The sequence below is a fragment of the Hypanus sabinus genome, chromosome 5, assembly GCF_030144855.1.
Source record: "Hypanus sabinus isolate sHypSab1 chromosome 5, sHypSab1.hap1, whole genome shotgun sequence".
Taxonomy (NCBI): domain Eukaryota; kingdom Metazoa; phylum Chordata; class Chondrichthyes; order Myliobatiformes; family Dasyatidae; genus Hypanus; species Hypanus sabinus.
Genome location: NC_082710.1, coordinates 14,345,672 through 14,360,412, shown reverse-complemented (window position 1 = coordinate 14,360,412; position 14,741 = coordinate 14,345,672). Strand labels below are relative to the sequence as shown.

Here is a 14,741-nt window from a genome sequence, read left to right as displayed (position 1 = left end):
TCCCCCCTCGCTCACTGCTGCCAAAGGAAGGTGCAGGAGTGTTGGGTCTTGGGCAAGGTTTGATCGACATGCTTTGTCGATGGGACTCATCTCCAGCGGACTCTGCAATTCATGTTATAAGTGTTTCTGGTTACTTTTTAAAAAAATTTCTATCTTGTGCGATTTTGATCAGGGCAGACTGGTTCTGGCCTGTAGTCAATGAATGACACAGCACTAAATTAAACTGAACAGAACTAAGCATTCCTAGGCTGTTTCAAGGACTCCGCAGTTTGATGTTTAATATTCTCTGTGTTCTTTTGTTGTTTGCATGATTTGTTCTTTTTTGTACATTAGGTGTTCAGTGTTTCCTTTTGAATGGGTTCCACGGTGTTTCTTTGTTTCTTGGCTGTCTGCGAGAAGACAAATCTCAGGGTTGTACACTCCATAGGAGGAAAATAATGGATGCCACAGAAGATGGAGGAGCTAGATTCCTCTTGCATGGATTCAATATGAAGTTGATGAGTTTATGACAGAAAGAGAGCCCGCAAACCTCTGAGTCTGTTGGGGTAGCTGAAGGATTGCTGAAGAATCAGAGTCCGACGGCCTGGCCTGGAGTTCGAGGTCTGCATGTGGGAGTGGGTGGGAGGGAGGAACGAGGCTCGTTCTGCTGTTGTTGTTTTGTTGCTGCTTGTGTTCTGTATTGTTCTGCCAAGCATTGTGGACACACTATGTTGACACTAGAATGTGTGCCGTCACTTGTGGGCTGCCCCCAGCACACCCGCGGATGTGTTGGTTGTTAAAGCAAATGGCACACTTCACTGTAGGTTTTGATGTACACAGGACAAATAAACTTGAATCTGGAAGCAATATAGCACCACCTCTAAATCTTCTGAACGTTATATGGTGTATCTTTTGTTTCACTTTCAAGATCAAAAACAAATGATCCATAAATGAGAAGTGTGAAAGCTTTTTGTTCCAATCTTAAAGGCTAATAAACACTCGGGACTTCTCACATACACAACCATGTTCGCTGCCAAAACCCATCTCTGGTCTGGCTCGGCCCTAAATTTCTAACTTCCACCAAGCGGCCAACCACCAAATAGAGCGCCAAGAATTCCGAATCCAAGCTGGATTTATGAATATTACACTAGGCAATCAGTAATGAATCGGCTGAACAGCAAGGCCCATGAATGGAAAAGCCTACTACAAGAGGTGGACATATAAATATCCCCACCACAGCACATCTACAAGGAGTGCTGACACAAGAAAGCAACATCTGTCATCGAGCAGCCTACACAAAGTGCTGGAGGTCAGGCAGCAGCTACAGAAATGAATAAAGAGTCAACGTTTCGGGCTGAGTCCCTTCTTCAGGACTGAAAAGGACAGTGGGGGAGGGGGGAGCCAGAACAAGGTGAGGAGAACAGGAGCAGGACAAACTAGAAGGTGATGGGTGAAGCCAGGAGTGTCAGAAAAGTAACTGGCTGAAGAGGAAGAAATCTTGATAGAAAAGGAGAGTGGACCATAAGAGAAAGAGGAGGAGGAGAGCCAGGGAGAAGTAATAAGCAGGTGAGAAGAAGAGAGAGAGAAACAGACAGTGAGTGGGGCCACAAGGAAGTCCTTGTGGTGCTCAGTGCGGTGCTCGATGAAGGTTCACCCCAAATTGTGAAGGTTCTCACCGATATACAGGATATCCATCATCAAGAACTCCCATCATCCAGGCCAGGCTCTCTTTTCGCTGCTGCCATCAGGAAGCAGCGACAGGAGACTTTGGTCCAAAACCAAAACCACAGGTTCAGAGACAGTTACTACCCCTAAAACATCAGGCTCCCGAACCAGCATGGAAAACTTCACCCACCTCAACACTGAGCTGTCTCCATAACCTATAGAAGCACTTTCAAGGACTTGACAATGCATTCTCAATACTACTCGTTTATTGTCTTTTTTTTATATTTGCAGTTCGTCTTTTGCACATTGGTTATTTGTTCATCTTTGTATGTAGTTTCTGTCCATCCTTCTATGTATTGATCTTATTGGGCTTCTTTGTATCTTACTGTGAATGCCCACAAGAAAATGACATACACGATGACGTATACATACTTCGATAATAAATTTACTTTGTACTTTGGTGCAGTCAAGCCACTTAACAAAGAACCACCTAAACTTCAGAACAGCCCGTTGTTTCAAACTGTTCATGAAACTGTTTGAACAGGAGCTGGCGAAACTCGTGTTCTCCTGTTACAAGACCAGAAGCCTTGGAAAAATAGTGTAAAGGCCTCTCCAGCTGCCTCATCCTTCTGTATTGTTACAAGACCACGACGTGGAATTCTCTGATCCCAGGGCAACTGGCAGACTTTCAGAATGAAAATAGAATCATATCTCCTTAGTTAGCCACACTGTTAAGAGATCGGAAAAAGCTGCTAGTAAAACAACTTCTTTTAAAACCTCTGTTCTAGATTTTCTGCACCATGCACTATCAAAGTTCGAAATACATTTACTAAAGTACGAGTACGTAATACAACCTTCAGATACATCTCCTTATAGGCAGCCACATACTGTTTCAGCTACTTCCGCCTGGCAAACGCTACCACAGCATTAAAGGCAGGATCAACAGGCTACAGGATAGCTTCTTTCTACAAGCCATTAAACTTTTAAAGTCACATGGCTGTACATTGCAACAGAGTCATTACTCAAATATTTTTACGCCCTCATGTTGTGGGATGGATGTAAGATTTAAATAAATTCTATTAACAAAGAAGCCTCAAAAGAGACCATTAAAAAGAACGTCAAACAACCAATGTGCAGAGAAGTTAAAAATAAAATGTGCAAACAATAGAAGTAAGCAAGCAGCATTCAGAACGGAAGTTTTATGAAAAGCGACCGGTGCAGGCCACAGCCTCACGATCATTCCTGACCTTGCTCCATTTTATTGACCAAGTTAGAAATATTTCTATGCAATGAGGCTCTAGTTTTTATTACCAGCACCAATTATACGTTATCTCAGCGGTGAAAGGGCGCGTGGTAAATAACTGTGATATGGGGCAGTGTGTTGATGCCGGGTTTCCGTTTCCCTGTTCCGATTTCCTTAATGTAACTGGTCGTTTCGGTTTGTTATTTTAAAAATTGTAGCTTAGAAACATCATGTTGTGAGCACTGCAGAGGATACTATGGCTATGGCAGATTCATCATCAACATTATGTGCCGCGTTGTATGATGTAGGTCATCACGATCTCATGACCATGATTGTCCTTGGCAAATTTCTCTACAAAAGTGGTTTGCCATTGCCTTCTTCTGGGCAGTGTCTTTACAAGACGGAAGACCCCAGCCATTGTCAATACTCTTCAGAGACTGTCTGTCTGGAGTTAGTGGTCACATAACTGGGATTTGTGATATGTACCGGCTGCTCATACGGCCATCCACCCCCTGCCCCCATGGCATTACGTGACCCTGATCATGGAGGTGGGGGGGGGGGGCTAAGCAGGTGATATACCTTGCCCAAGGGTGACCTACAGGCTATCGGAGAGAAGGGGTGCCTTACGCCTTCTTTTGTAGAGACGTATCTCCACCCTGGCACCCAATGGTAGATTAAAACCCACTTTAACAAGGAACAAATCAAAAATGGATGGCTCATGAGAAAATCCGAATGCATGAGAGAGCGGAGGGTGAGACTGATTTTAAAGTAGGTTAAAAGGTCAGCACAACATTGTGGGCCAAAGAGCCTGTACTGTGCTGTAATGTTCTGTGTTCAACGTTGTACGATCTATTTGATTAAAGCTAAAAGTAAGCTGCTTGAGGGCAGTAAAAAAGCAGCTGAGTCTGGTGGCAACAGTAGAGTCCTGCCGAAACGCGTTCGGCCCGACTGTACTCTTTTCCTAGATGCTGTCTGGCCTGCTGAGTTCCTCCAGCATTTTGAGAGTGTTGCTGTGATTCCACTGATACGATGGTTAAATAGGCAATACTACAGCGCTTGTAAGAAATTTGAAGTACTGTGGCGACCCACTTTCTGCGCAGGCGAACCGGCTCACAAATAGCCAACGCGCGGGGGGAGACTTTGGTAATGCACCTCCAACGTCATTTCCGCCCGGAGAGGGCGGGCGCTAGGGATTTAAAGGCCAGCACCGCGAAGTTTGAATAAACTAGTCTCGAAACGACTTACCGACTACGTGTCATTATTTCAGCGCTGTGTGTAGCACATAGCTACAGTACTTTATTTAAGGTGATTGGAGGAAGGTATAGAGTTATAAACGCAGAGATTGGTGGGTGTGTGGTATGCACTGCCACAGGAGTTGGTGCAGGCAGATACGTTGAGGGATATTTAAGAGATTATTTGATAAGCACATGAGTGAAAGAAAAAAAATGGAGAGTTATGTGGGAGGGAAGGGCTAGCTTGATCTTAGAATTGGTTAAAAGGTTGACACAAAATTGTGGGATAAAGGGCTTGTACTATGCTCTAAATATAATTAGTATGAGTGGCAACAATAATTTGCTGACATGCAGTAGGGTAGAATTCTGACACTGAGTGAAATGGGCTGTATCTCTCAGGAGTCCATGAATACTGGTGCATTGTGTGGTCTTCATCAGAATGTGCCAGCTCACAACGTGCACAACAGAGCCATCTCTAATAACTCTAGTGAAATTTGAGTACGTGTAGTGACACCGTGTCAATGGAAAACAGATTTACCCCACTGGAGGGATCACTCTTTATAGCAATGTAAAACCGTCTGTTTGCCTTGTGGCCACATTCCACTGTTCATGTAGATAGAACACTTACCAGAAAGCTCCTGAAACTCCAGCTTCTGACTGAAGATGAGGTAGTTGCTGGCAATGAAATGCAGTAACCAGTTAGACAACCTGGTTGCGTTGTGGAACTGAAAATAAATATTTCAGATTAAAATGCATGCACGAGAAAAAGCTTCTATTGAAATCATGAAATAGAATACTTATTATTTAATTATTTATGGTTTTATATTGCTATATTTCTACAGTATCCTTGGTTGGTGCGACTGTGACAAAACCCAATTTCCCTCAGGATCAATAAAGTATGTCTGTCTGGCACAATAATCAAGTTACAGTATCTGCACTGTAAATTGTAAACACAGAGGCCCTTCCTTAATGTACGTCAAAAAAAATGGGCAAAAGTCCATAGCAAACTCAATCAGAAATCTAGGGATAAAATTTGATATTAAAGTCAAACTTACAATCAGATTAAAAATAAACAATTCATTTTTATCATGAGGTAATGTTGCGGATCTATAAAACCCTGGTTAGAACATACTTGGAATACCGCGTTCAGTTCTGGTTGCCTTTCTTCCATGCTCCACTCTCCTCTCCGATCAGCTCTTTGTCACTTCTGCCTATCACACCCCCCCGCCCCCAGCTTCTCACATCATTCCCACTTTTCCCCCTCCCTCACCTGCCCATCACCCTCCTCTACCTACTGTTGCTTCACCACTTCCCTCCACCCTTTGATACTGGCTACCTCTCCTCTTTCCATCCAGTCCTGAAGAAGGGTCTCCACCCAAAACGTCAACTGTGCATTTCCCTTCATAGGTGCTGCCTCGGTCACCGAGTTCCTCCAGAATTTTGTGTGTTTGTTCCGGTTTCCAGCGCCTGCAGTCTCTCTAGTGGCTTGCTTCGATACTTACACTCAGTGGCTACTTAGTCAGGTACACCTGTACACCTGCTCATTTACGCAAATATCTAATCAGCCAATCGTGTGGCAGCACCTCAATGCAGAAAAGCATGCAGACGTGGTCAGGAGGTTCAGTTGTTGTTCAGACCAGTACATCAGAATGGGCAAGAAATATGATCTAAATGACTTTGAATATGAAATGATTATTGGTGCCAAGCGGGGTGGTTAGAGTATCTCAAAAACTGCTGATCCCCTGGGAGTTCATGCCTTTGGCGTTTACAGCAAAAAACAAATAATAACATCCAGCGAGTGGCAGTTGTGTGAGAGAAAACGTCTTGTGATGAGAGAGATAGGAGGAGAATGGCCTGACTGGTTCAAGCTGACAGGAAGGCAACAGTAACTCATATAACCATGCCGTACAACAGTGGTGTACAGAAGAGCCTCTCTGAATGCACAACACATCGAACAGCAGAAAACCACACCGTATGTTTCATAAGTATATTACTATGGTAAATGGTAAAAACACTTGCTTATGCGAACATACCTTTGCCTTGTTGAACAAGTTGACGATACTGAGGTTCGTTGATACAAGTTCTCTGCTGGGCATGCTCTGTAATTGCGTAACAATGTACGCCTCACACATCTGCTGCAGTCGTTGTATCTGATACATTTCAGCACATATCAGTAGAGCCATCGCTTGGAGAATGCTGCCTGAACACAGAAACACCTTTCTTTAAGAAAAACAGCAATGATCATTGTACACAGCCTTGACGTGCAGTATTTGAACACCACTTGTATCACCTGGGATTTCCTGTCACGGTGATGCTGCAGCTCCCAACTGCTGGATACCAAGGGCATGTGGTTGGAGTGGTCAAGGTGTAGAAAAATACATTTGGCAACATTTTGCAACAACAGAATTTAGAATGTTCACTGATGATTGTCAATGGTCCATTCACTTCACAGCTCCTTGTTCTGATTTCCTTAATGCAAATGATTGTATCAGCTTATTTTAACACTTGTAGCTTGGAAACATCATGTTGTGAGCACTGCAGAGGATAATATGGCTATGGCAGACTCATCATCATCATTACATGCCATGTCGTACGACATTGGCAATCAAGACTCCATGACCATGATTGTTCTTGGCAAATTTTTCTATAGAAGTGTTTGCCATTGCCTTCTTCTGGACAATATCTTTAGGTGAACAGATTTAGGCAGATAAAGTCCAGAAAAATTACCATCTCCAACAAGAGAAAGTTTAAACAACTCACCCTCATATTCAAAAGCATTTAGGCCTACTGCGGTAATACTTAACCGGAAACTTAACGCTGTATTGCTGCAGCATTGTTTTGAGGATGTGAATGAGGTGAACAGTTAAAGAGGCATTTGGGCCAATTACTTGTTTAAATCTCAAGTACATTTACTTTCACCCTCTGCTTTGAAATCCAACTGTCTTGTTGATATTTGGACCAAGGTCCCTATGTCTTCTGGTCTTACTGAAAGGCCTAGAGAGAGCGGATGTGAGTATAAGAACAGAAGAATTAGGAGCAGGAGTAGGCCATCTGACCCATTGAGCCTGCTGCGCCATTCAATAAGATCATGGCTGATCTGGCCATGGACTCATCTCCAACTACCTGCCTTTTCCCCATAACCCTTAATTCCCTTACTATGCAAAAATCTATCCAACCTTAAGTATATTTACTGAGGTAGCCTCCACTGCTTCATTGGGCAAAGAATTCCACCACTCTCTGGGAAAAGCAGTTCCTCCTCAATTCCATCCTAAATCTACTTCCCTGAATCCTGAGTCTATGTCCCTAGTTCTAGTCTGACCTACCAGTGGAAACAACTTTCCTCACTCTATCTTATCTATCCCTTTCATAACTTTATACATTTCTATATCTCTTCTCATTCTTCTGAATTCCAGTGAGTACAGTCCCAGGCGACTCAATCTCTCCTCATAGTCTAACCCGCTCATCTCTGGATTCAACCTGGTGAACTTCCTCTCCCTCACCTCCAAAGCCAGTGTATCCTACTTTAAGTAAGGAGACCAGAACTGCACACAGTCCTCCAGGTGTGTCTTCACCAGTACCCTGTACAGTTAACCATATAACCATATAACAATCACAGCACGGAAACAGGCCATCTCAGCCCTCCTAGTCCGTGCCGAACTCTTAATCTCACCTAGTCCCACCTACCCGCACTCAGCCCATAACCCTCCACTCCTTTCCTGTCCATATACCTATCCAATTTTACCTTAAATGACACAACTGAACCGGCCTCTACTACTTCTACAGGAAGCTCATTCCACACAGCTATCACTCTCTGAGTAAAGAAATACCCCCTCGTGTTTCCCTTAAACTTCTGCCCCCTAAATCTCAAATCATGTCCTCTCGTTTGAATCTCCCCTACTCTCAATGGAAACAGCCTATTCACGTCAACTCTATCTATCCCTCTCAAAATTTTAAATACCTCGATCAAATCCCCCCTCAACCTTCTATGCTCCAATGAATAGAGACCTAACTTGTTCAACCAGTTGCAGCATAACCTCCCTGCTCTTAAATTCAATCCCTCTAGCAGTGAAGGCCAATATCTCATTTGCCTTCTTGATAGCCTGCTACAGCCACAAACCAACTTTTTGTGATTCATGCACAAGCACCAAGTCCCTCTGAAGAGCAACATGCTGCAATTCTTTTTTACCATTAAGAAGAAGATATTTCTTATCATAGGGGAGTCTAGGACCAGAAGGACTCAGAATACAAGGATGTCCCTTTAGAACAGAGATAAGGAGGAATTTCTTTAGGCGGAGGGTGGTGTATCTATGGAATTCATTGCCACGGACAGCTGTGGAGGCCAAGTCATAGGGTATATTTAAAGCGGAGGCTGATGTTCTTGAATAGTAAGGACATCAAGGGTTACAGAAAGAAGGCAGAAGAATGGGGTTGAGAGGGATAATAAATCAGACATGATGGAATGGTAGAACAGACATGATGGGCCAAATGGCCTAATTCTGCTCCTATGCCTTACAGTTTTATGATCCACCACCAAATTTCGGAGCACAGCATAAACTCATGAACACCACTTTACTATTTTGCACCATTTATTTACTTTTTATATTACTGTAATCTATAATAATTTTTAGGGTGTTGCACTGTACTGCTGACACAAAACAGCAAAGTTCACGGCATACATCAGTGACGATAATCCTAATTCTGATTCGACAGCTTGCCAACAGGTGAACAAAATTACATTCAGAGATCCTGATTTCTAACCGGCTGGTCCATTCAGTAATTAGGTAAATGTCTCAGAAAGTTAAATAAATGGTGAAGTTTGAAGAAATATTGACTATCGGTCCCTGTACCCGTACAAATGGTTCCTCACCTGTGCAGCATGAATCCGTATACAAGTACTCCAAGAAAGCGAGAAAGGTTTCCTTGGAAACACCATGAATAGGAACATGACACGCTTGCGTTTCGATGTAGTTTCCGCTAAACATTGCGGCCATTACCTCACACCGGGCCACCAGCACTGCTTTATGAGCATATATACAGGTCCCTTGAGAAAAAAAAATTTAAAGCATTTTATTTCATTCACTTTGATGCCACAAATGGAACAGATAATCCTGATTTCTCACGGGCAAATACAACAAAACTGTCAATTCCTTATCGTCCAGGACATCTTCAAAAGGCAGCATCCATCACTAAAGATCCCCACCACCCAGGACATATCCTCTTCTCATTGCTACCATCAGGGAGGAGGCTGAAGGCACTCACTGAGCATTTTTGGGACAGCTTCTTGATTTTTGAGCAGACAATGAAACCATAAACATATCTTTACTGTTTCAATGGGCCAAATAGCCTAATTCTGCTCTTAAATCTTATGATCTTATGGTCTAGATAGAGTGGATGTGGAGAGGGCATTTCTTACAGTGGAAGAGTCTAGGACCAGGTGGTTTCAGTATCGAGGGACGTTCCTTTAAAACAGAGAAAAGGAGGAATTTCAAACAAGAGAAAATCTGCAGATGTTGGAAATTCAAGCAATACACACAAAACGCTGGAGCTATCTTCAGGGATGGGGACAGAGGTCAAAAAGGGGAGGGAGGTGTTGGAAATGGACCTCAGCAGGCCAGGCAGCATCAATGGAAATGAGTATTGTCGATGTTTCAGACCGAGACCCGTCATCAGGAGTGGAAAAACAGATGAGGAGTCAGAGTAAGGTGGTGAGGGGAGGAAGAAACACAAGGTGATAGGTGAAACTGGGATGGGGGAAGGGGTGATGTAAAGAGCTGGGAAGTTGACTGGTGAAAGAGATACAGGGCTGGAGAAGGGGGAATCTGATAGAAGAGGACAGAAGACCATGGAAGAAAGAAAAGGGGGAGGAGCACCAGCGGGAGGTGATGGGCAGGTAAGGAGATAAGGTGAGAGAGGGAAATGGGAATGAGGAATGGTGAAGGGGAGGGGGAGTGGGGGATATTACCAGAAGCTCGAGAAATCGATGTTCGTTCCATCAGGCTGGGGGCTACCCAGACGGAATATAAGGTGTTGCTCCTCCAACCTGAGAGTGACCTCATCGCGACAGCAGAGAAGGCCATGGATTGACATGTCAGAATGAATGGGAATGAACTGTCTATGTTCCAAGCCTATGCTGGTAACGCTCCCCGTCTTTACGTAAACTACATTGATGACTGCATTGGTGCTGCTTCCTGCACCCACATGGGGCTCATCGACTTCATTCACTTTGTCTCCTACTTCCACCCTGCCATCAAATTTACCTGGTCCATTTCCAACACCTCCCTCCCCTTTTTGACCTCTGTCCCCATCCCTGGAGATAGCTTACCTACTGATATCTATCACAAACCCACTGATTCTCACAGCTACCTGGACTATACCCGTTCCCACCCTGTCACTTGTAAAAACGCCATCCCCTTCTCTCAACTGCTCTCAGGATGAGGCTTTTCATTGAGAATGAAGGAGATGTCCTCCTTATTCAAAGTAAGGGGCTTCCCTTCCTCCACCATCAACGCTGCCCTCAACTGCATCTCTTCCATTTTGCACACGTCTGCCTCAACGCACCCTTCTGCCACCCCACTAGGGACAGGGTTCCCCTTGTCCTCACCTACCACCCCACCAGCCTCTGTGTCCAGTATATAATTCTCCGTAACCTCCGCCATCTCCAACGGGATCCCACCACCAAGCACATCTTTCCCTCCCCTCCACTTTCTGCTTTCCACAGTATCGCTCCCTAGCGATTTCCTTATCCATTTGTCCTTCCCCAGTGATCATCCTCCTGGCACGTATCCTTGCAAGCGGAACAAGTGCTACACCTGCCCCTACACCTCCTCCCTCACTACCATCCAGGGCCCCAAACAGTCCTTCCAGATAAGATGACATTTCACCTGTGAGTTTGTTGGGGTCAGGTGCTCCCGATGTGGTCTCCTGTATATCGGTGAGACCCGGCACAGACTGGGAGACTGCTTCACTGAGCACCTACGCTCGGTCCAACAGAAAAAGCAGGAGCTCCCAGTGGCCACCCATTTTGATTCCACTTCCCACTCTGACATGTCAGTCCACGGCCTCCTCTACTGTCGCGATGACGCCACACTCGGGTTGGAGGCCTGGATAGCCTCCAACCTGATGAAACGAACATCAATTTCTTGAACTTCCGGTAATGCCCCCCACCTCACACTAACCCCTCTCCTTCACCATTCCCCATCCCCTCTCTCACTTTATCTCCTTACCCGTCTATCACCTCCCTCTGGTGCTCCTCCCCCTTTTCCATCTTCCATGGCCTTCTGTCCTCTCCTATCAGATTCCCCCATCTCCAGCCCTGTATCTCTTTCACCAATCAACTTCCCAGCTCTTTACTTCACCCTCCCTCTCCCAGTTTCAACTCTCACCTTGTGTTTCTTCCTCTTACTCTGACTCCCCATCCCTTTTCTCTCCAGTCCTGGTGAATGGTCTCAGCCCGAAACGTCAACTGTACTCTTTTCCATCGATGCTGCCTGCCTTCCTGAGTTCATGCAGCGCTTTGTGTCTGTTGAGGAGGAACATCTTTAGTGTGGAAAATCTGTGGAATCCAGTGCCACAGACAGATGTGGAGGCCAAGTCATAGGGTATATTTAAAGCAGAGGCTGATAAATTCTTCTTTAGTAAGGGTGTCAAAAGCTATGGGGAGAAAGCAGAGAAAGGGGTTGAGAGGGATAATAAATCAGCCGTGAATGAATGGCAGAACAGACTCAATGGGCTGAATGGCCTATTTCTGCACCTATGTCATTGAATAGGTAAACAAGGAAAGAGGATTCCAAAGTGATCATCCAAAGAGCTGCAACAGATGACATGAGGATTTCATGTGTTGCTCAAGGAAAAAAACTGGAAAAAAGATAAACCTGGCATTTACAAACCAGTAACATAACGTGGAGGCAAGGAGACTGGTAGAATGATCTGGCATTTGGGAAATTAAATTTAACAGCGATCACACATCTTGGAATGAAGATCGCAGAGGGGTACTTTAAAAAAAAAGAATCTCGTCCGAATAGTTGACTTGTTTATTCCTCTCATTTCAGGGGTTCCTAACCTGTGGTTCACGGACTCCTCGGCTAATGGTAGGGGGTCGAAGGCTGACAGCCCCTGCTTTTGATGCTGCCTGACTTGCTGAGCTCCCCCAGCATTGTGTGTGTGTTGCTCAAGATTTCCAGCACCTGCAGAAATCTCTTGTGTTTTTGAGAGGTGCAATGGGACAGAATAAAAACGTATCATTAAAGGTGAGAGGATTAGCTAGCAAAGGTGTTCATTTCCCATATGGGAAGTTGGCATTTACAAATGGTGGCACAGACTACCAAACGTGGCAGTTCAAGCCAAACGTACCGAAAATGATGGCCTGGCACAGGAGATCATATCGTTCTGAGAACTGAACTCTACAGGCTTTCAAGAGAGGGCAGAATAGTGTGATACCAGTTTTAAGTTTTATTAAATTCATGCAATTTGTACAAAGAATAAATAACTGTTCATGATGGCACAGGCAATAAGTAAACAGAAGAGACACGAGGAAATATTTCTCAGCGAGGGTCGCTGACCAAAAATATTAACTTACTCCCTTTCCACAGATGTTGCCTGACCCATGGGTTCTGCCAAGATTTCTCTTTTGTTTCAGGTTCCAGTGTTGGTAAGTTTATTTATATTCCCATTACTGCAGAAATACTTCCTTCTGCATTAACCGTTAGGAATGCCTGCTCGAGAGGCTGGTGGGGAGTGCAATGGGGAGGGCTGATTCAAATTTAAAAGCAGATTGGAAGGGGAACGTGCTCGAAGGGAAAAATGTTGTGAAGATACACAATCGGTGGCCACTTTATTAGGTACACCTGCACACCTGCTCGTTAATGCAAATATTTAATCAGCCAATCATGTGGCACCAACTCAATGCATAAGAGCATGCAGACACCGTCAAGCAGTTCAGTTCAAACATCAGAGTGGGGAAGAAAAAGATTTTGACTGTGTTGACTTGATTGCTTGTGTAAAGGGGGTTTTCTTCTTTTTCTTTGTTACTGCGTATGTTAATCAAAATGGCTTCTTTGTTTTGTTAAAAGCAGGAATGCTTCTTTGTTACGAGAGTGCTGGAAGCTTGTTTGGGTTAAAATTTACTGATAACGAGAATTGTATTCCTTTGTAAACCAATTGGGATTAATGTTCTTTCTTCTGAGTCTGTAAGCTATTGTTGGCGGGCTTTTGGGCAGATCGGCGCGAGGGGGTGAGAGAGAGAGGACGCGATGCTGTAAGCTGGACGAGGAACGGACCCCAAGCGGGGGTCCAAGGCCAGGAGGTACCCCGAGGAGAGGAGACGAAGATAGATGTGCTCGTTGACCACTTCGGATGGTCCTGAGCTGTGAGTCGAGGAGTTCGGAGGGGACTGAATGGTGGACAGAAGACTTCAGTAATTGAGCTCCAACGGTTGTGCACAAAGTGGTTTGGATTTTGATAAGTTTGGCGCCTTTTCTTTATTTTCTTTTCCTTCATATATGCTGTATGGTTATTAATCAGTTATAGTAATCTTTATAAATTGTAATCATTTAATCGCGTATGGTGCCCTGTTTGTTCTTTGGCGGGGACATCACACAGCATCCACACCAGCTGATTACCCAGTTTGGCGGGGCCGAAGGCTGCTCCCCCTAGACGAGAACGAGCTGAGCGAGCCTGAGGTCACCCAGGGGGTTACACTGGTTTCTAACGGGGTGGCTTTGAGTACCTCAGAAACTGCTGATCTCCTGGGATTTTCATGAACAGTCTCTAGAGTTTATAGAGAATGGTGTCAAAAGAACAGAAAAAAAAATCCAGTGAATGGCAGCCATGTGTGTGAAAATGCCTGGTTAATGAGAGAGGTCAGAGAAGAACTGCTCGGCAGGTCCAAGCTGATGGGAAGATGACTGTAACTCAAATAACCACACGTTGCAACAGTGGTGTGCGGCAGAGCTTCACTGAACGCACAGCACATTGAACTTTGAAGCGGGTGACCTGCAGCAGCAGAAGACAACGATCATACAGAAAGACACTCAGTAGCCACTTTATTAGGTACCTCCAGTACCTACATGTATAGTATTAGGTCAGGGAGTGAGCTGAACTTGGAAAGAGTTCATCCAGTATGGCGGTATGAATGCCTGATTTTGCTCTAATAAATTATGGCATTTGATGGAACAATAAATTGCCTTCCACCTCCAGCATCAGTAAACACCCCCTTTAAAAAATTCTCCCAGATAAAGAAGGAAAAACTAAATTAAAGAGCATTTTGTACTTTCAATCAAAGCTATGCAAAATACATAAATATTCATGTCCCTGTTGTGACAAGCATTTCCAGAGGTAAGATTACGTGCAACATACTGTAGCAGTGCTGGCCACAATTAAGCTGGGAACAAAGTATGGTAAATGCTAAAACCATGAAATTACAGGTGTAGTTCTGCTCTATTTATTTTATTTAGAGATGCTGCATGGAAGAGGCCTTCTGGCTCAATGAGCCACAGTGCCCAGCATCCCACCTATTAAGACAAGATTTAAGAGTAGAATTAGGCCATTTGGCCCGTTTAGTCTGCTTCACCATTTTATCATGGCTGATCCAATTTTCCTCTCAGCCCCAATCTCCTGCCTTCATG

The 14,741-nt window shown here is 44.4% G+C and overlaps 1 protein-coding gene across 3 annotated transcripts in view; it reads right to left on the bottom strand.

Annotated features, from left to right (window-relative positions):
- Positions 1–14,741, bottom strand: part of rhobtb3 (Rho related BTB domain containing 3) — an 81,508-nt gene that overhangs the window by 2,115 nt on the left and 64,652 nt on the right. For all 3 annotated transcript variants that reach the window (XM_059969421.1, XM_059969422.1, XM_059969423.1), the window contains 3 exons: positions 8,987–9,160; positions 6,153–6,319; positions 4,748–4,844 (listed from right to left, as the gene is read on the bottom strand). In XM_059969421.1, coding sequence (XP_059825404.1) covers positions 4,748–4,844; positions 6,153–6,319; positions 8,987–9,160 — 438 coding nt within the window. The remainder of the gene's footprint in view (positions 1–4,747; positions 4,845–6,152; positions 6,320–8,986; positions 9,161–14,741) is intronic.